General features: G+C 66.8%; 1 protein-coding gene and 1 long non-coding RNA gene across 6 annotated transcripts in view; one reads left to right on the forward strand and one right to left on the reverse strand.

The window, feature by feature from the left end:
- Positions 1–1,566: 1,566 nt before the first annotated feature.
- The window catches only part of FRMD1 (FERM domain containing 1), a 28,784-nt gene continuing 10,405 nt past the window's right edge, over positions 1,567–19,945 (reverse strand). The window contains exons 7-19 of one of the 5 annotated variants that reach the window (XM_069599331.1): positions 13,029–13,131; positions 12,779–12,894; positions 9,574–9,664; positions 9,076–9,155; positions 8,712–8,815; positions 7,770–7,956; positions 7,194–7,349; positions 6,889–6,954; positions 6,717–6,785; positions 5,939–6,113; positions 5,272–5,571; positions 3,958–4,040; positions 1,567–3,694 (exon numbers count right to left, since the gene is read on the reverse strand). In XM_069599331.1, coding sequence (XP_069455432.1) covers positions 3,491–3,694; positions 3,958–4,040; positions 5,272–5,571; positions 5,939–6,113; positions 6,717–6,785; positions 6,889–6,954; positions 7,194–7,349; positions 7,770–7,956; positions 8,712–8,815; positions 9,076–9,155; positions 9,574–9,664; positions 12,779–12,847 — 1,584 coding nt within the window. In that variant the 5' untranslated portion in view covers positions 12,848–12,894; positions 13,029–13,131 and the 3' untranslated portion in view covers positions 1,567–3,490. Of the gene's footprint in view, positions 3,695–3,957; positions 5,572–5,938; positions 6,114–6,716; positions 6,786–6,888; positions 6,955–7,193; positions 7,350–7,769; positions 7,957–8,711; positions 8,816–9,075; positions 9,156–9,573; positions 9,665–12,778; positions 13,001–13,028; positions 13,132–19,945 lie in introns of those variants that run through there. The other 4 variants (XM_069599332.1, XR_011258846.1, XR_011258847.1 and 1 more) reach the window with 4 other exon arrangements.
- Positions 13,196–14,570, forward strand: LOC138445392 (uncharacterized). The gene is made up of 2 exons (XR_011258849.1): positions 13,196–13,491; positions 13,771–14,570. It is a non-coding gene; the product is annotated as an uncharacterized lncRNA (long non-coding RNA).

A 19,945-nucleotide genomic window follows, 5' to 3' on the forward strand; every position in this document is an offset into this window, starting at 1 on the left:
TGCAGGTTCCCCGGCCCCAGCAGCTGGTGGCTGGCCCAGGAGTGAGCCCTGAGCAAGCCCTAGGGTTTCTCGTGATGACCCGCTATTGTGCCCTCTGCCTCCATCAGAAGCAAGCTGGCAGTGCTGGGGGAGCTGCAGTCACGTCCGGCCTGTACTTGCTGAGCCATCTGCCCAGGCTTCAGGGTCCAGAGGGAACCTGGGGGCTTCCCTGTCCCTCCTGACAAGTGTGGAGGGAGGCATGTGAGGGAGGCCCCTCGCCACAGCCCTGGGGCCCGCACAGCCCTCAGGTGGCAGTGTCGGCCCACCCGCAGCCCTGATGGCTTTCTGGGAAGACCACAGCCCGTCCACCACTCACAGCTGTCTTCCTGGGTCTCTCCAGTACCTGCTTTGCCTGAAAGGCCTTTGCTCTAATTTAGGCAAAATGAAAGGACGATTTTTCTGATGTCCTAAAGAACCCTCCTTCTCCTGCTCCAGCCCTGGCCTTCTGCTGCCCCCTGGTGGGCAGAGACGGAGGGAGGCCGCCGGGGGAGGGGCTGGCGACCACAGCGAGGCCCCTCCCTGCCTTCAGCCATCCTGTATTTGCCCAACCACCACTCAGCCTGCTGCTGAGTGGACATTGGGCAGTTTTCTGCGTCTCCACAAGGCCCAGAGGGAGCACAGAAATAGGAACGGAGCTCTGGTGGTTTCCGGGTCAGCAGCGGTGCCTCCGTCTGCGAGGGCACAGGGTGCTGGGCCGGCCTCCCTGGGCCCTGGAGCTGGCCACCCTGCGCCAGGCTGGGTTGGATCAGGGTAACAGAAGGGCAGGCTGGATGCGCTGTCCCCCAACAGGCCCCGCCCCTCCGCCCAGACACGCCCCCTACAAGGCAGCCCCGCCCCCAGGGCCACCGCGCCCTGTGCTGGCCGCCCCACTCCACGCGCCGGGGCGGGAGCTCTAAAGGGGCGTCCCTCCTCTGCTCCGTGTCCACTCATCACATGTGCTTGCGTTCGTGTGCACACGCGGGCACACCTAGGGGTGTGTGTGGATCCTGGCCCCAACCTGACGCTCAGCCCTGCGCGAGAGCAAAGCAGTTCATCGGGCTGGGCTCTCGCTCCCAGGAGCTCCTTTAAAGGAAATAAGATAATCGTGCCCTGGATCAGGGCAGACGTGGCCTCGTGTCCTACCATAAGGACCGTCCCAGTGTGACCTCGGGAATTCTCAGAGAAGCGGGGCTGTGCCCCCACCTGAGGGCTCTGGGTGCCCCGCCCCATCCTCCAGGCCCTGCCTCACCGGCCTCGTCACCTGCTCGTGTGGCCACAGGCTGGGTGTCCTTGGGAGCCCTGTTTGCAGAAGCCCAGCCAGGCATGTGGGCACCTGCTGCTCCCAGGACTGACGGGCAGCCCTGGAGGTCCAGCTCCACCATAGTGGACCCTGACCGTGCTGCGCGCTGGGAGGGCTGCCCCTGTGTGCCACCTCCCCGGGGTGCACCTGACCTCCTGGGTGACCCTGGCCTAAGGGAGAGGCTGCCCTGACTGGCCCAGCCATCCTGCTGGCCAGCCCCTTCAGCAACCACAGACCACAGGTGAGGGTGGGTTTCTTGTCACACTTCTTCAAAAAAGGAAATAGATCAACGTGAGCTCCAATGTCGAGGGCTGGCCTTTCTGCCAAGCTCCTCCCGCCACACAGAGTCGGTTCCTCACAGGGTGAAGCCCAGGAACCTTCACCAGGGCAACTGGGCACTGGTGTGGCCGCGCCTCCCTGCCCACCCAGCACGGGCCGTCCAGGTGCAGACACGGGCCAGCATCCAGCTCTTTATTTGTGCCCGGTGTGTGCGCAAACAAGACCCTTTTCACAGAAAGGACCCAGAGGCCCAGTTAAGACTGGGCTGCACCCTCTGCCCCCTGGGCTCAGGTTCCATCCTGACCTGGGGGGACGGTGCCATCTCGGGCAGAGCGCTTGGAACCGCACGGGTCAGTGCAACCAAAGAGGGCGGAGGGGTGCAAGGGGGAGGCCGGAGGACCTGCAGTGGGTTAAGCCACACTGCCCGCACCCAGGTGCCTGTCACCTGCCTCAGGCTGGCATTGCCGTGGAGTCCCACCTGTCCAGAGCGGCACCCCCAGAGCCTCTGGAAGGGAGGCAGGGGCCCATCTGGGGTCAGGAGGCAGGTAAGCCGTGCTCCAGAACGTCTGGGAAGATAGAACGGCAGCGCGAGGCCGGCCCCCGCCCCAGCTGGGCCTTCAGGTGGATGGCTTCACGAAGGGCCCACACACGCAGGGCCCTCGGGGTGGAATGGCGGGGGCCGTGTCTCAGCCCGGGGGCAGCGCCCTGACTCTGACGGGGACAGCACACTTACAGCCCGCCTTCCCGGCGCCCCTCACCCGGTGGGCCCAACCAGGCAGGACCCTGGGCTTCACCCACCTCTCAGTCACCCACAGTGAGCCTCCAGCGAGGGTCAGGCTCTCAGCGTGCTTTTCCAGAAATCCCTGTGAAACTCTACTCAGCATTCAGCCACCGGTGGATGCCAAGTGAAGAGGTGGTGAAGCTCAGAGAGGTCTCGCTCCATCTCCCCCCACCTCCCGTCCGGCCTCCTGATGCAGGGAGGGGGTGGTGGCCACAAACGGGCCCTGGGGTGGTGGTAACCGGGGCTGACCCGACCAGACACCAGGGCTGCCTGACATCCAGATGGCCTGGGGCTGGACAGACACTGGGGCTGGAGGTGGTGATGGGGGAGCTCCTTCAGAGCCTGACTTGTGACGCGAAAGGAGGACACTCAAGGCTTCCTTCTGGAACATTCCTTCCACACCCTCAGAGGGGACCGTGGCTGAGCCTGCCCCTCCCACTTCCCGTCACCAGACTCACGAGCTCCCGGGACCAGTGTCCACGCAGCCCCACGGTTCCAGGCCCAGTGACTCCTGTGTACACATGGCAGACAGGGTACGGTCCGCCGGGGGTCTGGGCCGATGCAGCTGGGCCCACGCCTCCCCCATGGGCCTCTGTCCAGCGGGCCCAGGACTGTGAGTGGCAGGCGCTGCAGACAGGGTGGGCTGGGGAGCCTGTGGCCAGTGGGGCCATGACAGTGACCCTGAGCTCCAGGCTCCTGGGAAGCTTGCTAAGACCCCTTCCCTGCAGGGTGGAGTCAGCGCACACCCCACTGAGCAGGGACCGGACCCCCAAGCTTTGGCTTCTGCCTCCTGGAGGCGCGGATAGCAGGAGCTCAGACTGGCCGTGGTCCCCACGGCAGGGCAGGTGAGGCCTGCTGGGCACCTCCAGGCCTGGCGGTCAGAGCTGGCCCACACCTCTGCAGGTGAAAGGGGCAGCGCCAGAGGCTGCGTTCAGTGCCGCTGGGGAGGTGGGGGCGTTGGGGGGGGGTGGCTTGGACGGACAAAGGTACTGAGCCAGGGGGTGGGCGGAGCCCTGAGTGGACAGAACCGTGCTGCAGGGACAGAGCCCCAGGCGGATGGAGTGGGTGGCGTGGACCAAGCCCTGCGGTGTTGAAGCAGCCCCCGGAGGTGTCTACACCACAAACTCCTCCAGGAGCTGGTCCTTCTGGAGCTGGCTGGGCAACAGGGACTTCACGGAGCCCCTCAGCCCAGGGTGCAGCGCTCGGCCGAGGGCACGGCTGCGGGGTGCCGGGCGCGGGGCGGGCTCGGGGCGTGTGTGGTCCAGGCTTCGGCTGTGCTGGCCTGTGTGTCCAGCTGCCGCCTCGGCTTCCAGGATCTGCAGGCAGAGACCACGAGGCTGTCCTGTAGCTGCCCCATCGCGGTCCGGCTCCGTTCCCCTTCCCGCCCCCCTTAACTAATGCACGCAGCCAGGGAGACCCCCATACTCCAGGCCAAGCTCTCAGTCCCCCACCTGCCTTGTGGCCCAAAGCCTCACCCGCCTTCCACTGACCACCAAGTCTCCCGTAGGCCCTCGGGGGGCCCTTGGCCTGACTGGAGAGCAGGGAGAGAGCCGGCTGCCCGGCCCACGGGGGGACTGACCTGGTGCAGGGTGGCCTCCGCGCTCGGGGCCCTCATGCTGACCAGCGTGACCTGCACCACAGCCAGTGGCTGCTGCGGGGAAGCTGTGGGGGAAGAGGGTGTGAGCAGGGCCTGGGGACACCCCCGTGCTCCCGGCAGAGGGGGGCCCACCCCTGGGACCCACCTCGGAGATCAGACTGGGCACGTCTGTGGCTCACACGCCCCCCCACCCCTCCTCCCAGGCCTGGGGTCGCAGGGTGGTGGTCTGTGACCTCGGACCCTTGCCTGCAGGTCACCTACGACCCCAAAGACTATCACACGTGTTCCCCATGCGAGGGGTCAGAGCCCCTTTAAGAAACGGTGGTTTCTGCGGGCGACCTGGGCTCCTCCCCTCAGACGGTCCCCCAGGAGACCCCACCCCTACCTCCGCCTGCCAGTTCCCGCTGCCCATCCTTTCACACTGGCTGCTGAGGTTGTCCAAGCTCTGACATCCAGGAAGACGCCAAGTTACTATTACTAACATTACTGCTCACGCTGGATCACCGACCACACGCTCGGACGCCTCGGGGATGGAGGCCAGTCTGTCCTTTACCGGAGGACCAGACACTCAGAAGGTGAAGTGGACAGGGTGGCTTGACCCAAACCCGCTGTGTGACCCTGGTTGGCCCTAGGTGCCCTGGGTAGCACTGGGTGATCCTGAATGATTCTGGGTGACCCTAGATGACCTGAGTGACTCTGGGTGGCGCCGGGTGCCCCTGCCTAACCTTGGGTGACTCTAGGTGGACCTGGGTGGCCGGGCCCTTGCACCCATCACGTCCACTCTCCAAGGTGCTACAGGTGCCCAGGAACTGGCAGAGTCTGTGTAACCTTCCTGGGGTGACCCCTTCAGGGCCCCCACTCCCAGACCTGCTGCGGAAGCATCTGAGGACCAGGACCACACTAAGCTGGGTGGCAGTACAATGGCGGAGCTCCATCAGCGGCCTCCCCTCATGTGGCTTCTGCTAACCCTGGGGGCAGCGAGAGAGAGCTGGCCGAACGCCTTCCTGCGGTGGGGCCTGTAACGAGGGGCGCTGGCCGGGCCGGGGTCCCTAGGAGGGACCGGCTGCAGGAGGGCAGGGGCCGCCCGCCGTGGCTGCAGGGAGCCCGGCCCTCCATGCCCCTCCCTGTCTGCCCCCTGGTGCAGGGATCCCATGTAACCGAGTGCCCAGGCACCAGGGTCACGCACGCCCTGGCCTCCAGGAGCGCCCACAGCGGCGGTCCAGCCGGGGTTTAGCCGGGCGGCAGACTCCGCGTCCCCTGGCCCCGGGTGTCCCCGGGTGTCCCCCGTGCGCCCACCTCTGCTGCTACCAACTGTGCCAGGGCTGCTCCGGCTGGTGCTCGGGCTGTAGGGGGGCTCCTCTGTGGGGAGCTCCGCGACCCCCTCGGGCTCGTCCACCGACATCTCCCCGGGCTCCGCGGGCCCTGCCCGCTGGGGGCCGACCTTGAAGGCCGGTGCGTGGGAGCTGCAGCGGCTGCCAGCCCAGAGGAGCGAGCGGAGGCTCGGGGGATGTCGGTCTGCCCCCGTGTGGTCCCCACTGCCCGCCGCCTCCGGGTCCCGCGCGTCGCTGATGTAGGACTCCCGGTAGCTCTGCTTCTCTGTGCGGGGAGGGGCAGCGGCCGTGAGACCAGCGCGGGAGGCGGAAGGGCCGCACGCTGGAGGGAGGCCCTGCGCGCGGTCCAGCGGGCTGCCCGGCCCTGCGAGCCTAGGCCTCCCCGGAGGTGTGTGGGGCGCGGAGGGAAGTGCCACCCGAGACCAGGGCCCCCCGTGTCCACTGGCACCGCCCAGGACCAGAGACCAGGGGCCCCGTGTCCGCCGTCACCGCCCGGAACCCAGGCGGAAGCTGTCAACAGGCCTTGTCCTCTCTGCCCCAGGGCGCTCGCGTCTCAGCCTGGGCGCGCGCACACAGGCGCACCGCGCACGCTTGTGCGCAGGGCCTGCGGGCTGGGCGGGGACGGCACCCACCTTCCGCCTCCTCGAGCTGCTGCAGCTGCTGGCGCGCCTGCTGCAGGCCCAGGTGCAGCTGGTGGCTGGTACGGAGCATGCGCAGCAGGTGGCGGGAGCGCCAGGCGCAGCCCGTGTGGTACACGAGTCTCCGGGCCGCGGGCTGCCCATGAGGCCAGAGCTCGAACCTCTCGCCCTGAGCAGAGAGGAGTCCCAGCTGTGACTTCAGAAGGAAACCAGGCGGGGGATCACCAGGCCTGGGGCTGGGAGGCTCCCTCCTGGGTCTCTGTCTCGCTCCCCGATTTCCCTTGGCGGGAGGGTGCCGGGGGAGGGGGGGGGGGCGCTGAGAGCAGCTGTAACGTGGGGCCCTCTGCATTGGGCTGGGGGAGTCCGGACCCCTGGGCCCACGGCGTGTGGGGCGCCTGAGGCCTGAGAAGGAGCCAATGGCCAGCCTGCCCCCAGCGCCCACCCTCAACCCCAACCGGGTGCCAGGCCCAGCCGTGATGTCTAGAAGTGGAGCCCCTGGTGCGGGGTGTCCATGGGCCCCTCCTGACTGCTTTATTGTCCCCACCCAGGAGGCAGAAGTTCTCCTGGTGACAAGAACTGGGCAGCTGGCCCCTCAGGAGGGTGCTTCCAGGGCAGGGCCGTCTCCAAGACCTCCCTCCCAGACACAGACCTCAGGCTGGGCCTGCACTCGTGGGCGATGGTGTACCTGGTCAACACCCTTTAGGACAAGCATCTGCCAGCTCCCCTGGGGGCGAAGGTCCACCTCCTAACCTTAACCCCCTCGGACACGCACCAGAAAGGCCAGCTTCTCAACGTGGGGCCAGGGGAAGTCATAGAGCAGTTGTGGGGTGCGGTTCACCTCCTGCAAGACAGCAGGGTCGGCCACGTCCACAGTCAGCCAGGGGACGGGCATGGCCAGCGCTTGGGGCGGGGTGGGGGCAGGGCGAGAGGGCCCCTGCAGTCACCTGGAAGACCTGCACCCCTCTGAGCGTCAGGCCCAGGACGATGGTGGGTCGGTCCTCCTTCTTATCCTAAAGGCACACGGCTGTCAGTGAGGTCCAGGCCCGTGGACCTCCCCACCGACCCTCACTGGTGGATCGGGGAGTCTGCAGGCTGAGGTGGGGCCCTCCCGCTTCCCCGCTGGCCTGAGTCAGGGTCATGGCCCCAGGACGGCTGTGGGGACACTGGCACCCCCTCCTCCACCCTGATGGGTCCCGGTGGCTCAGCCTGTCCTGGCCCTGGGGAGGCGTGACCCCCATCCTGCAGGGACCTTGTAGAGCCTGAAGAAGTGCACGGGGACGTCCTCCAGCCGGCAGGCCTCCCGGATGAAGCGCAGCTCGGCCTCCCGGGGGCTCAGGCCACGCTGCTCGCGGTGCAGGGCGGGCGTGTGTCTGAGGACATAGGCACTGCCCCTCTTGGCGATGATCTGTGGGGGGACCGCAGCCCGGTCCAGCCTGCGCCCACCCCTCTCCGATGAACCCCCTCGCCCCTGGTGGACTCCACCCCCTTGGACTCCTCCTGCTCCCCCCACCCCGCCCCCAGTGGCTACCCTCACCTACGTGGACTCCACCCCCAGCCACCCGGTGGACTCCCCCCATCGCCCCTACCCCTCGTGACCCCCCATCCCCGGTGGACGCCACGCCCCCACCCCCGTGGACTCGCTGACCCCGGTGGACCCCGCCCCCCATGGACTCCGCCCCGCTGTGGATGCCCCCAACCTCCCCGCCCCCAGTGGACTCTCCCGGCTCCGTGAACTTCCCCCGGCCCCGCCCCCACCCGCTCCCCTGCCCTTCACCCCCACTACCCCCAGTGGACCCCCGACCCCGGGAGGGAGAGAGACCCTCACCCACTGCGGGACGTAGGCCTGAGGCTGGAAGTAGCGGCCGGTGTGCGCCAACCGGCGGTGGTTGCCCAGGTCGGCCTGCAGCCCGTAGGCGGCCAGCAGGAAGTAGGCCCCCTCGCGGTGGACGCACTGCGAGCGCAGCACGCGCTCCTTCAGGTGGTGGTAGTACAGGTGCCGGGCCGCGCGGTCCCTGCGGGCGGGCGGGCGAGGGGCTGGGCTCAGGGGGCCACCCCCTGCGTCCCTCGGCCTCCTGGACCCCGACCTGTCACCCCCGGGCCCTCGGGGCCTGGCGGCGGGGCAGGCACAGGTGGGCGTGCGGCTCCTGAGACTCCAGGTGAGCAGGGCCTAGGGACCGGCCTGCAGACGGGTTTGCAGCCGCCCACGCCCCAGGGAGGGCCCCTTTCCTCTGCTCACTCCCCGCACCGCGGGGGGCGGGCACCCAGGGCCAAGTCCACTTCTAACACCCCTGGCGCACCTGGCCCCACGGCACAGGGCCACCCTCCCTCCCCCCAACCTGCCTGATCGCCCCCTGAGACTCTTCCAGAACCTTGCACACCTGGGCAGGCTCGTGGGGGCCCAGCTCACACGCTGGGGGGTGGTTCCTGGACCCAGACCCTGCTCACCCCCAGGCCTGGGCTGGGTTCCAGGGCCCCTGTTACCTCACACAGGCTGCAGGGGTTTCTCAGGAAAGCAGCTCAGGAGGAGCCTGCAGTGTGCCCGCCCGGCCGCGGCCCCCCACTTGCACAGGAACCCTCAGACCCTGCCCCACCCGCTGGGGAAAAGCCCCACCCCAGGGCATAAAGACGCCTGCGCTTGAAATGCGCTGGTTCCTACCGGTCCTCCCAGGCAGCTGGTTGGAAACACCAGCTGCCCCCACCCTCCGCTCCAGCCTGGCGGCTGGGCCTGAGCTCGCCACCTTCGGGCGTGAGAACAGCAAGCACCTACCTGATGAGCCTCCCGCTTTCCACGTAGTACTGCACCCCGAGGAAGGCCACGAAGGGGGCGCCTGGCCTGCCGCAGCCCTGGGGCTGGAAGCGTGGGGGCGCAGGCTGCAGAGAGGCCTTGGTGGGGGCTAACCGCCGGCTGGTGCACCGCCGGAGCCACCACCCTGCTCCCAGCAGACCAGCCCAAGCCCACGTGCGTCCTGCGGGCTGCTCGTGGCTTTATGTCGCGTTGTTAGAAGGGAAAGCAAGCGTCCAGAACAGTCGGGCACTCGCCTGCACCCTCAGGGCCGACTCCATGCCACGACCCGGGGGACGGGCCCCTCGAGGGCCAGCAGCCCGGCCTCCCGCCCGGCGTGCTGACTTACTCCGCGTGTCTCTCTCTTCCAGTCCTTGGAGAAGTATTTGCTGAGCTTCTGCTCCAGATCCATGAAGATGTGCTCGTTGTCTACGAAGAGAGGCAGGGCCTGGGCAGAGCGTGCACGAGTGTGTGTGCCTGTGTGCACCACTGCGAGTGTGTAAACGTGAGTGTGTGCACGTGTGTGCATGTAAGTATAACGTGAGTGTGTGTGAGTGGTGCATGGGTGTGAGTGTAGAAACATGTAAACGTGTGAAATGGTGTGCATGAGTGTGATCGTGTGTGTGCACGTGGATACTTGAGTATGTGTGTGACTGTATGAGTGTGCGTGTGACTGCCTGTGTGACCACGTGTGTGCTCTGATGCGGTGAGGAGGGATCGCCCCATGCCCCTGGAGCACAGCACGGCGGGGCACCAGGCAGAGGCCTGGGATCGTCTGCCCCGAGCACCTGCCACCCCTGCAGGGAAGGGGTCGGGGTCCCGGGGTCGCCGGGCGGTGCTTGCTTACTTCTGACCACGCTGAGGCCAAAGAAGTGGGCTTCCCTGATGCCGGTCAGGTCGCACACCTGCTGGAACAGCTCACGCCCAGTGGCCTGCACCTGTGGGCGAGGCAGGAGGCCCTCAGGGCGCAGAGCAGGGCAGCCCCCGGGAGGGGCGGGGGTGCAGAGGAGGGGCTCCACTGAGCAGAGCTGGTGCACAGGGGCCCAGCGCAGGGGGCTTCCCACCCAGCGGGGTCAGCGCTCGGGGCCCCCAGAGGCTCCCGGGCTGACGATGAGGTGTCCCTGCATGCAGTGGGCCTCCTGTGAAAGAGGGTGGGGGTGCCCGACCCCAGAGAGGGCCTGCCTCCTCCAGGGACAGAGGCTGGGTGCCCCCCACGCCTCCTGACCCCGGAGAGAGCCCGTCCCCTCCAGGGACAGAGGCTGGGTGCCCCCCACGCCTCCTGACCCCAGAGAGAGCCCGCCCCCTCCAGGGACAGAGGCTGGGGGCCCCCACGCCTCCCCACCCTAGGCCAACGTCGCTAGGCCACTCCTGGAAGTGGGGCTGGGGTCTGGGCACCCCTGAAAGGAGCTGCTGGTTGGGGGGGTGGTCTGTGGCTCCCCTGCCGCACTCCTGCTGCAGGCACCTCCTGCCTGGGCTCCAGGCCCAGGCCAAGCCCCTAGCCCTGCACCTTCCTACCCCTCCTAGCCCTGCGCGGCCCGTCCCGGGTGTGCGTCCACCTTGCACCATCAGAAGCCAAGCGGCCCTTTCACCCACGTGTGCCCAGAGGACGGCGTGCACTCGCTCAGTCCAAAAACGCTTCAATCCGCCTAAAAAGTTCATTATACCAAACATCCCACAGGTTTAAATTTCCAGTGGTCTCATGAATGTCAGCATTTTTCTGCTTTGCTGGTTGGACAGAGCTCAAGGCCTTGACTTCGGGGCACCCGGATGCTGTGCCCCGCGGCCGACACGTCTCCTGGGTGCCTCTGGGCCTCCATACTCTGCGTTTCCTGGGCTGGCGGTTCGGCCGGACAGACAGAAGCTCCTGTGCAGCGCCGCCGAGTCCGTGTGTGGGAGGCTGGCTATGGAGGCCGCAAGTCGTGGACCCTTTCACCCCGGAGCGGCCGCGGGGCTGGAGAGCGGTGGCCCCGGGTGCTGGGCGTGGGGCCTGGCCCAGGGCGTCCGAGGACACTGCTGCAGGCTTCCGGGGAGGCCGTGGCTCCTGGGGAAGCTCTGTCATCAGAGCACCCACACCGCCTTCAGTCAGAGGCGCGTCCCGCTTCTTAGCGGTCAGTTCCCGGGGGCCGGCCTTGCCACTGTCCATCTGACTTGTTGAGGGTCGGTCCCTCAGCCTGCCAGGATGGTGATTCACCATCTGGGTCTTCCCAGCCATTGTCTCCGGACGCTCGGTGTGAAGCCGCGGTGCAGGTAAACAAGGGGTCCGCCCGAGCGCTCAGCCCAGCGTGCACATGCCTGGAACTAAGCTGGCCCCAGGTTGCAGGGCCCGGCGGGGAGCCTGTAGGGCCCGCCACAGCCGAGCTCCGCGTCTGCATCGACAGGCTCACCTTCCTTCTAGACACCTGTCCTTCAGGGAACCTGCCCGCCCCCCCACCCAAGGTCCCTGCGGCTCGCGTGGGCGGAGCCAGGTCCCGTGGGCGGAGCCAGGTCCCGTGGGCGGAGCCAGGCTCCCGTGGGCGGAGCCAGGCTCCCGTGGGCGGAGCCAGGCTCCCGTGGGCGGAGCCAGGCTCCCGAGGGCTCCCTGCCCACGGCCGGAGGCCGCTCTAAGGACACAGTGATCCCCCTGAAGACCCACGGCCAGCTCGGCCAGCTCGCTGGATGCGGACACAGGGCTTGGGGCCTCGGCTCCAAGCCGGAAGTCTGTCCCTGAGCAGAGAAGCCAGGGGGCACTGCGGTCCCTCCTGCCCCGCCCCAAGGGCTGCCCTCAGAGAGCCAGCTCTTCGCCAGGCCCCTCCCACAGTAAGTTCTGCTTTTTCACAAACCACAGCTATCCTTCAGTGCCATCACCTCAGGACAGATAGGTGGGGAAACAGTGGAAACAGTGTCAGCCTTTATTTCTGGGGGCTCCAAAATCACTGTGGATGGTGACTGCAGCCATGAAATTCAAAGACGCTCCTTGGAAGGAAAGCTATGACAAACCCAGACAGTGTATTAAAAAGCAGAGACATCGTTTTAACGACTAAGGTCCGTCTGGTCAAAGTTATGGGTTTTCCAGTGGTCATGTATGGATGTGAGACTTGGACTATAAAGAAAGCTGAGCACCAAAGAATTGATGCTTTTGAACTGTCGTGTTGGAGAAGACTCTTGAGAGTCCCTTGGACTGCAAGGAGATCCAACCAGTCCATCCTAAAGGAGATCAGTCCTGGGTGTTCATTGTAAGGACTGATGCTAAAGCTGAAACTCCAATACTTTGGTCACCTCATGTGAAGAGCTGATTCATTTCAAAAGACCCTGATGCTGGGAGGGATTGGGGGCAGGAGGAGAAGGGGACGACAGAGGATGAGATGGCTGGATGGCATCACCGACTCGATGGACACGGGTTTGGGTGGATTCTGGGAGTTGGTGATGGACAGGGAGGCCTGGCGTGCTGCGGTTCCTGGGGTCGCAGAGTCAGCCATGACTGAGCGACTGAACCCCAGCAGCGCCACAGACCCTTCCATGAGGACGCCCCCCCAGGAGCAGCGATCGCCCTAGGCACGTCTGCGCCTCTAAACTCAACTGAGACAGGCTGGCGAGGGGAGCAGGGGGAGAGGGCAGGACGCGGGGTGCCGCAGAGGGAGAGGGCAGCCCTAGGCCCCAAGACATGGCCTGACATGGGCTCCAGGCTGTGTTCAGCCTCAGCCACAGCCGGGGGCCGCAGAGCAAGAGGGACATGCCCCATGAAGGCAGCCGGAGCCAGAGTCCATTTCTCCGGGGGGTGGGGTGGCCAGAGGTGTAGGTCGAACCCATGCTGTCCCCAGGCAGAACCCTGCCTGCTCCCCTCCACACTCAACCCCGGCCCCTGCTGACCCCAGGCCCTGCTCCCCTCCACGCTCACCCCCGGCCCCCCTGTCCCCAGGCCCTGCTCCCCTCCACGCTCGCCCCTGGCACCCGCTGACCCCAGGCCCTGCTCCCTTCCACGCTCACCCCCGGCCCCCCTGTCCCCAAGCCCTGCTCCCCTCCACGCTCACCCCTGGCACCCGCTGACCCCAGGCCCTGCTCTCCTCCACACTCACCCCCACGGCCAGCCGCAGCCGCTCCCGCGTGGGCAGCAGCACCAGGACGTCCCGGAGCTCCGCTGTCATCCCGCCGGCCACTCGCAGTTCTCAGGACCAGGGTCCTCTGTCTGCTTCTGTGGGGAGGACTCGTTAGGGCCGGGAAGCGGCAGCAGCCGGTGTGCCCCCAGAGGGACGGGGCCGCATGTCCCCACGCACGGGGCCCTCTTCTGCCGTCTGGCCACAGGCGGGGCGCTGCACCCAGACTCACCTAGCTGCCGGCTTCCGGGGACGGGTGCCCTGTGAGCTTCTGGCTGGGAAAACGCTGGCACTGGGGCCAGGCCAAGGTCCAGGCTCCTAAGTAGCCGCGATGCCTGGAATGCAAATACATGCGGCTGGCTCCACCCTGCTCCTGCTGACCCCTCCCCCCAGCGGACCACTTCCTCCTCCAGGTCTGGGGCTGGGCATAGCCCCATCGTGGCCCAAGGGCCCGACGTGGACCGCAGACCCAGGGCCACCGCAAGGGAGCCTGGAGGAGCTGGAGGGGCGTCCTGAGGAGCAGGTGCCCCAGGTCTGCACGGCTCCCTGCCTGCCTTCACACCTGGAGGGAGGTGAACCCAGAGATGTCCAGGCCAGTCCCCAGACAAGGTCTCCCCGGAGGCTCCTGACCTCTCAGCTGCTGGGAGCGCGGGCCCACAAGTGGGTTCCACCCCTGCCACCGGCCAGCATGCTGGGTGAGCCCTGGGGCCCCTGAGCTGCCCCCTCTGAGAGGGTCTGGGAGAGGCTTCCAGGCCACAGACAGGAGGCCCCTGGAGGGCGGCTGGCCGGCCCGGGGAACTCGGTTCCCGCTATCCTTTCGTCCCACCCTGCAGGGCTTGGAAGGCGTGGGCCGTGGGCGGGGAGATGTAAAGCCCTTCAGGGCTCCGTGTGCCCCTCTCTGCCCACCCTGCCCCCGCCCGCTGTGGGGGTCACGGGGAATCTGAACAGGCTGCCGCCCTGCCTTTTGTCTCCAGGGACAGTGCAGCCCTGCTCGCCTCCAAGATGTGCGCATCCCTTTAACCTGCGACTTGGTGTTTCAAATGGCTGAAGAGCCGGAAAGCAGATGCTAACCCCTGACCCCTGCACGTGCACCTGGTTGCCCGACTCACCGCCTGTGATGACCTGTGAGCCACAGACGGTCCTGCCATGAGGAAGAATGGACGCGGGCATGGCCCCGTTCCACGAGTGTCCGAGCGGCGGCAGTCACGCACCCGGACACACACACACACGGGAACCCCGCGGGGGTGCAGGCAGGGACACAGAAGTGGGGCTTCTCCCAGGGAAGGCGCCAGGAACGGACGCCAGCCCCCACCGGGCAGCTAATGAGCACGGCACAGGGGCTCTGCCCCGCGTTCTGGATCCTGGTCTTCGTTCTCTGCCACAAGATGGGCCTGCCAAGACTGTTTCAGAAATTAAGCGTCCAAAACGTAGGCCCATAAAGTACAGGTTTCACAGAACGACATAGGAAAACCATTCAGCAGTAAGTAGGAGCAAAGTACTGGTTTGTGGACAAATGTCAAAAAATCATGCCAAGCGGAGAACAGGATTTACACGAGTCCACGACACGTGCAGAGAGGCCACACCGGAGGCAGAAAGCAGGTCCGTGCTGCCTGGCTGGAGGCGGCCGCAGGTGGGGGAAGCGCTGCGGTCAGACAGCGGGGGCGCGGTTGTGTGTTTACCACTCACTCTATTGCTCATTTGAATGTATTTTTAACATGTAATCATACTTCAATAACGCCGTTAAAATACGCTATAAAACGGTAGAAAACCGCAAGAAGTCATCCACAGACGGCACAGAATACAAAGCAATCGTCTGCCAAGAAAGCTGCTTCTGGCAGGCATGTGTGCCTGGGTGTGCCCTGTGTGCGCAAGTGTGACAGTGTGTGTGTGCGTGTGTGCCCTGCATGTGCGTGCCCTGTGTGCAGGAGTGTGACAGTGTGCGTGTGTGTGCCCTGACAAGTCAGCGCCGCCTGTGGCCAGCGCCTCACCTGCCCCTCAAGGAGCCGGTTCTGATGGTCGAAACGGCTTTGCTTTAGGAACAAGGAACCTGAGTCTGGAGGAGGAGCTGCTGGCTTACTGGCGGTGACAGCCCCGCCCGCCCCCACCCCACCCCACCCGTCCACTGCACTTTGCCCCCGCCGAGGGTCACCTGCCTGACCCACCCCGTGTCCAGTGAGCAGCCGGGGCCAGCCCCTGCTGCTTCTTAAGGGGCTGCTGTTATTCCCACTTTTCCTGGAGGGGCAGCTGGCCAGAGGCAACGCAGCTTGCTGGCTTTATCCATGGGGAGCCTGAGGCAGAGAGGCCCCTGCTCCAGTGCCTCTGAGACCCCTGCTGCAGACCCCGCTGGACTCAGGGACGTATGCTAGCTCTCACTGCACGTCCAGGGCGGCTCTGAATTCCGAGCGGCAGACTCAGCCTGGTGGGAAGTGCAGGGGTCTCATTGCCGCTGGGTGGGGGGCGTGCAGAGTGCTGTGGCCTCCCCGATGTATCCCCGCTGGGAACCCGACCCTGCAGCCCCGACCTGGTGATGAGATGTGGGCGGGATGCCCCGAGAGTGCCCAGGCCTGTCTGCGTTTGCAGCTGAGGAGAGGAGGAGAGCCGGCCAGAGGGAGGGAAGGGCAGGGACGGGGCGCTCTCCCCGCTGCCTGCGTGCCTCCGGACCTCAGTGAGAGCCCAGCGCCTCAGCGGGGGTGAGGGCAGAGCGCCCGCTGTCCACAAGCCGCCTCTCGTCCTGCTGACCTGCCCAGACACCACCGCAGGCCCTGCAGGGAGGAACGCGCTGGAGTTCCTCAGTCTCAGCATCAGCGCTGCTCACTGGGGGCCACTCCCTGCTCCTGCAGGTGGAGATGAGCCCTGGGCTCACCCCGCCACCCCGCACAGCATGTCACAGGGCACCTCTGGGTGCAACTCTCAGGCTGAGATCCAGGGTCACCATGGTGACAGGCATGGGCCCGGGGGACCCACGGAGCCAGAGGCTCCGCGACAGTGTACACCCTGGGCCGAGGGCCATGCCCATCACAGCGGCAGGGATGGCCCTGGACACGGCAGGGGCCGCTGTCCAAGACACCCGACGCTCCGCCACCCCAGTAACCCGCCTGGCCCCCGCAGCTCCTCCCTGGCCCCACCAGCCCCGTCTGGGAGCGGCCGTTAGTGAAGGGACCTGGGCCCGGTTGGACACACTCCTGGACCCTCCCTGGCCGGGCTGGGTGACAGAGCTCCTGGGTTGAGGGCCCGTGATGGGGGCGCATGCCTTTTCCAGTCCACACAGCGCTCAGGAATGGCGGCCCAGAACCGAGGGCAGAACAAACAGGGGCTCGGGGGCGGTGGGGGCAGAGGTGACCTGAGAGGCAGCGCCTGGGTCAGAGCGTCGCTCTCCTGGCTGAGGGGGCAGGGCCCCTAACAGGCGGGGCCCCTGAGGTCTGGGCGAGCTCACCCCACCAAGGGCCTGGGCCCACGTCCGGGATGGAGCCCCTGGGCGTGATCACTGCCCCCTGCTGCCTCCTCCCTACAGCACCCCCCGCCCCTGCTCAGCCTGGCTGTGCTGCTTCCGGGCGCGGTCCTGGGAGCCTGTAGGTCCTGGCCCCTCCCATGCCCCGGCCGCTGTCCCCCAAGCAGCCCTTGCACCCCCACCCCCACCTCCCGTCTTACTCCGGGTTTGGCAGGAGCGCGGCCGGGGTGGGTGTGTGGTGGGGAAACAGGGCGGAGACCCTAAGCCAGACCCCCCGAGGCTGAGAAAGGGGCACAGGGCGCGCAGGGGTGGGGGGCCAGGGCTGCAGGGGGGTCCCCGAGGCCCTCAGTTACTCCCCACCCATGTCAGCCCGACCCCGGAGGCTGAGAAAGGGGCATGGGGGGGCACGGGGGGTGGGGGGACAGGGTAGTGGGGGGGTCCCCGAGGCCCTCAGGTACTCCCCACCCATGCCAGCCCCACTCCTTGACGTTGAGAATGGGGGAGCTGGGAGCACCGGGGTCCAGGGCAGCGGTGGGGGTTCCCTGAAGCTCTCAGTTACTCCCCACCCGTGTCAGCCCGACCCCCCGAGGCTGAGAAAGGGGAGCTGGGGGCGCGGGGCATGGGGGATCAGGGCAGCGGTGGGGTCCCCGAGGCCCTCAGTTACTCCCCACCCACGACAGCCCGACCCCAGAGGCTGAGAAAGGGGCATGGGGGGCACGGGGGGTGGGGGGACAGGGTAGTGGGGGGGTCCCCGAGGCCCTCAGTTACTCCCCACCCATGTCAGCCCAACTCCTTGAGGCTGAGAAAGGGGCGCGGAGGGCATGGGGGGGGGAGAGGGGGAGAAGGGTGGTCAGGGCAGCGGTGGGGTCCCCGAGGCCCTGTTACTCCCTCACGTCAGCACAACCCCCCAAGGCTGAGAAAGGGGAGCTGGGGGCGCGGGGATGGGGGGCCAGGGTGGCGGGGGGTCCCCGAGGCCCTGTTATTCCCCCCTCATGTCAGCCCAACCCCCTGAGGATGAGAAAGGGGAGCTGGGGGCGCTGGGGGCCAGGGCAGTGGCGGGGGTTCCCCGAGGCCCTCAGTTACTCCCCCGTCATGTCAGCCTGACCCCCGAGGCTGCAAAAGGGGGAACTGGGGGCGCTGGGGCCAGGGCAGCAGTGGGGGGTTCCCTGAGGCTCTCAGTTATTCCCACCCACGTCAGCCCGACCCCCGAGGCTGCAAAAGGGGGAACTGGGGGTGCTGGGGCAGGGCGGCAGGGGCCCCCACCCCGGGTCGGCTCTCCTGGGGTCACGTCACGAGGGGCGGGAACACTGTGCTTTTCCCCCATCTTTGGGGTCTCCCCTGTGGAAGGGGGCCTGTCGTCCTCCGGGGCAGGGGTTTAAATGATGTACCAGAGCAGAGACGTGGGACTCGGGAGCCAGGGCTGGGGGTGGTCACAGCACAGGGGGTCGGCAGAGGGCAGGATGTGGGGTCTGCTGGAACTGCCCCCGAAGGATGGCAGGGCTGGGGGCCCTGGGGAGAGCGGGCTGAGCCACCCTGACCGGCTCCTCACTCCACGACAGGTGGGGGGCAAGGACGGCCAGACAGCAGAGGCCGGCGCTTGTCTGAAGCCTGCAGCCGTCACTCGGGGGGCGGGTGGGGGGCAAACCGGGGTGTGCTCAGGCTTGCGACCGCTCCAGTCACCCCCTCATCACCCTCACCAGCCCCGTGAGGATGGCGGAGGACCCCTGGGACTGCCCCCCCCGCCCCCCCGCCCCCCCGCCCCCCCGCCCCCCCGCCCCCCCGCCTCCCCCCCCCCCCCCCCCCCCCCCCCCCGTCAACCCTCAGCCCTCCCCGGGGCAGCGCAGCCCGGGGGCAGGGAGGTGCTGAAAGGACATGAGTCAGCGGTTGTCACCGAGCGGTGGCCGGGCCCACCCGCAGCTCCAGCTGCCCTTCAGCTGGGACAGCAGATTCTTAGAATTCCCTCTGGGAGCCTCCTCTCTGCTGACCCAGCCAGGACCGTGAACTTAGGATTTAGAGGCACGATGACCCCACCCAGAGAAAGAAGCCAGCTGTGCGCAGTGGGCAGTTTGCCCAACCGCACGGAGCTGGAGCTGGGGGCGAGGGACTCTGGGGGCAGGTCAGCCAGGCCCGTGGTCTGCGGGCGTCTGGCACACCCTCCGCTCGGAAGCACCTGCCTTCTCCCGCGTTCAGCTAGGCTTGGCAGCAGTGTTAGTCGCTCAGTTGTGTCCGACTCTTTGCGACCCCACGGCCTGTAGCCTCCTCTGTCCATGGGACTCTCCAGGCAAGAATACTGGAGTGGGTTGCCATTCCCTTCTCCAGGGCATCTTCCCAACCCAGGGATGGAACCCAGGTCTCTTGCAATAAAAGCAGGTTCTTTACCGTCTGAGCCACAGGGAAGGTCAGCGAAGATTAGCGAAGCTTAGAGTTTCCAAGTAGCAAGTTATCCAAATAAATGGGCCATGAGGCACCTACGTCTGCCGGCTGGGCACCTCTCTCCAGCTGGAGGCGCCGCCCAGCTCTCCGGAGTAAACCCCTGCCCCCACTGGGGCCCCCTGCCCTCGGCATAGAGTGCCCTGGGTTTTGGCAAAAGGCTGCCAGGTGCCAGGGCCTCACGCTGGGGCCTTGTCCGGTCTCAGAGGCTGCGCTGGGCATGGAGCTGGCACTTGGCTGCTGGTTCAGAGCCAGACTGGTCACCAGCAAGAATGGGGAGGGGGTCTCTGGGTCCCGGAGGCCCCGCAGGTCCTGGGCTAAGTGACCCCGGTGGGCGCGGGGCAGAGGGGTGAGGCGGGGAGGGGTGTGTGGTTTACTCTGTGCAGGGCGAACGGAAAGCTGATGGGCGTAGCATGGTATTTTGCTGGTTCTGAACCTTCTGGGTGCTGTAGGGCACTTCTCAGCAGTGCCCGGCAGGCGCAGCCCTGCTCTCGGGACCCGTGAAGCCTTGGGGAGTCCCACACAGAAGGACAAGGGCAGAGCCGGCTACAGCAGGCCTGCTCATCTGAAGGCAGGACTCTGCCCCGAAACCGGTGTGAGGGTCTCGACGAAGAAGTCAAGTCTCGGGACACGCGGTGCCCGCCGGGGAGGAGTTACGAGCCGCCCCACGCCTGGCGGGTCCTTCCTTCATCCTCTCGGGAGGCCTCTGCGGAGCCCAAAGGGCCATCCATCGCTGGGAAACAAGACGAGCCCCTCCGCCTGGGCGCCCTGCCCTCCTCCCAGGACAGCAGCCTCAGGAGGTCACCTGGGTGCCCCGCCCCCCTGCCCTCGGCTCAGGATAGCAGCCTCAGGGGTTGCCTGGGGTCTTTCTCCCACCCCAAGTCCAGAGGGCAGCAAATGCTCAGGGCTTCACCTCAGGCCACGCACCGCCACACACCTCCAGTGTGAACTTCCGGGGGGGCCTCCCAGATCCCCCTGTCTCAGCTCCCCCACCCCAGGACTCTCGACACCTCAGCCCTGAATTCTTGCAGAAATGGGGCGTATCACACACTCTAGCCGAGAAAGGCTCCCACCTCCCGCCGAGGAGATGCGGGGTCCTTGGCCTTCGAGCCCCTCCGAGGGCCAGCCCTGTCTGTTCTCTGCCCCTGGACCTCTGCGTGTGTGCCCCCCAGGGCTCAAGGTCACGGCCGTCTGGTCATTTTCCGTGTCCCTTTCTCCCGGCTGAAGGGAAGCCCTGTCAAAGGCGGGGGACCAACGCGCTCGGCATCACA

Source organism: Ovis canadensis, chromosome 8, assembly GCF_042477335.2.
Source record: "Ovis canadensis isolate MfBH-ARS-UI-01 breed Bighorn chromosome 8, ARS-UI_OviCan_v2, whole genome shotgun sequence".
Classification (NCBI taxonomy): domain Eukaryota; kingdom Metazoa; phylum Chordata; class Mammalia; order Artiodactyla; family Bovidae; genus Ovis; species Ovis canadensis.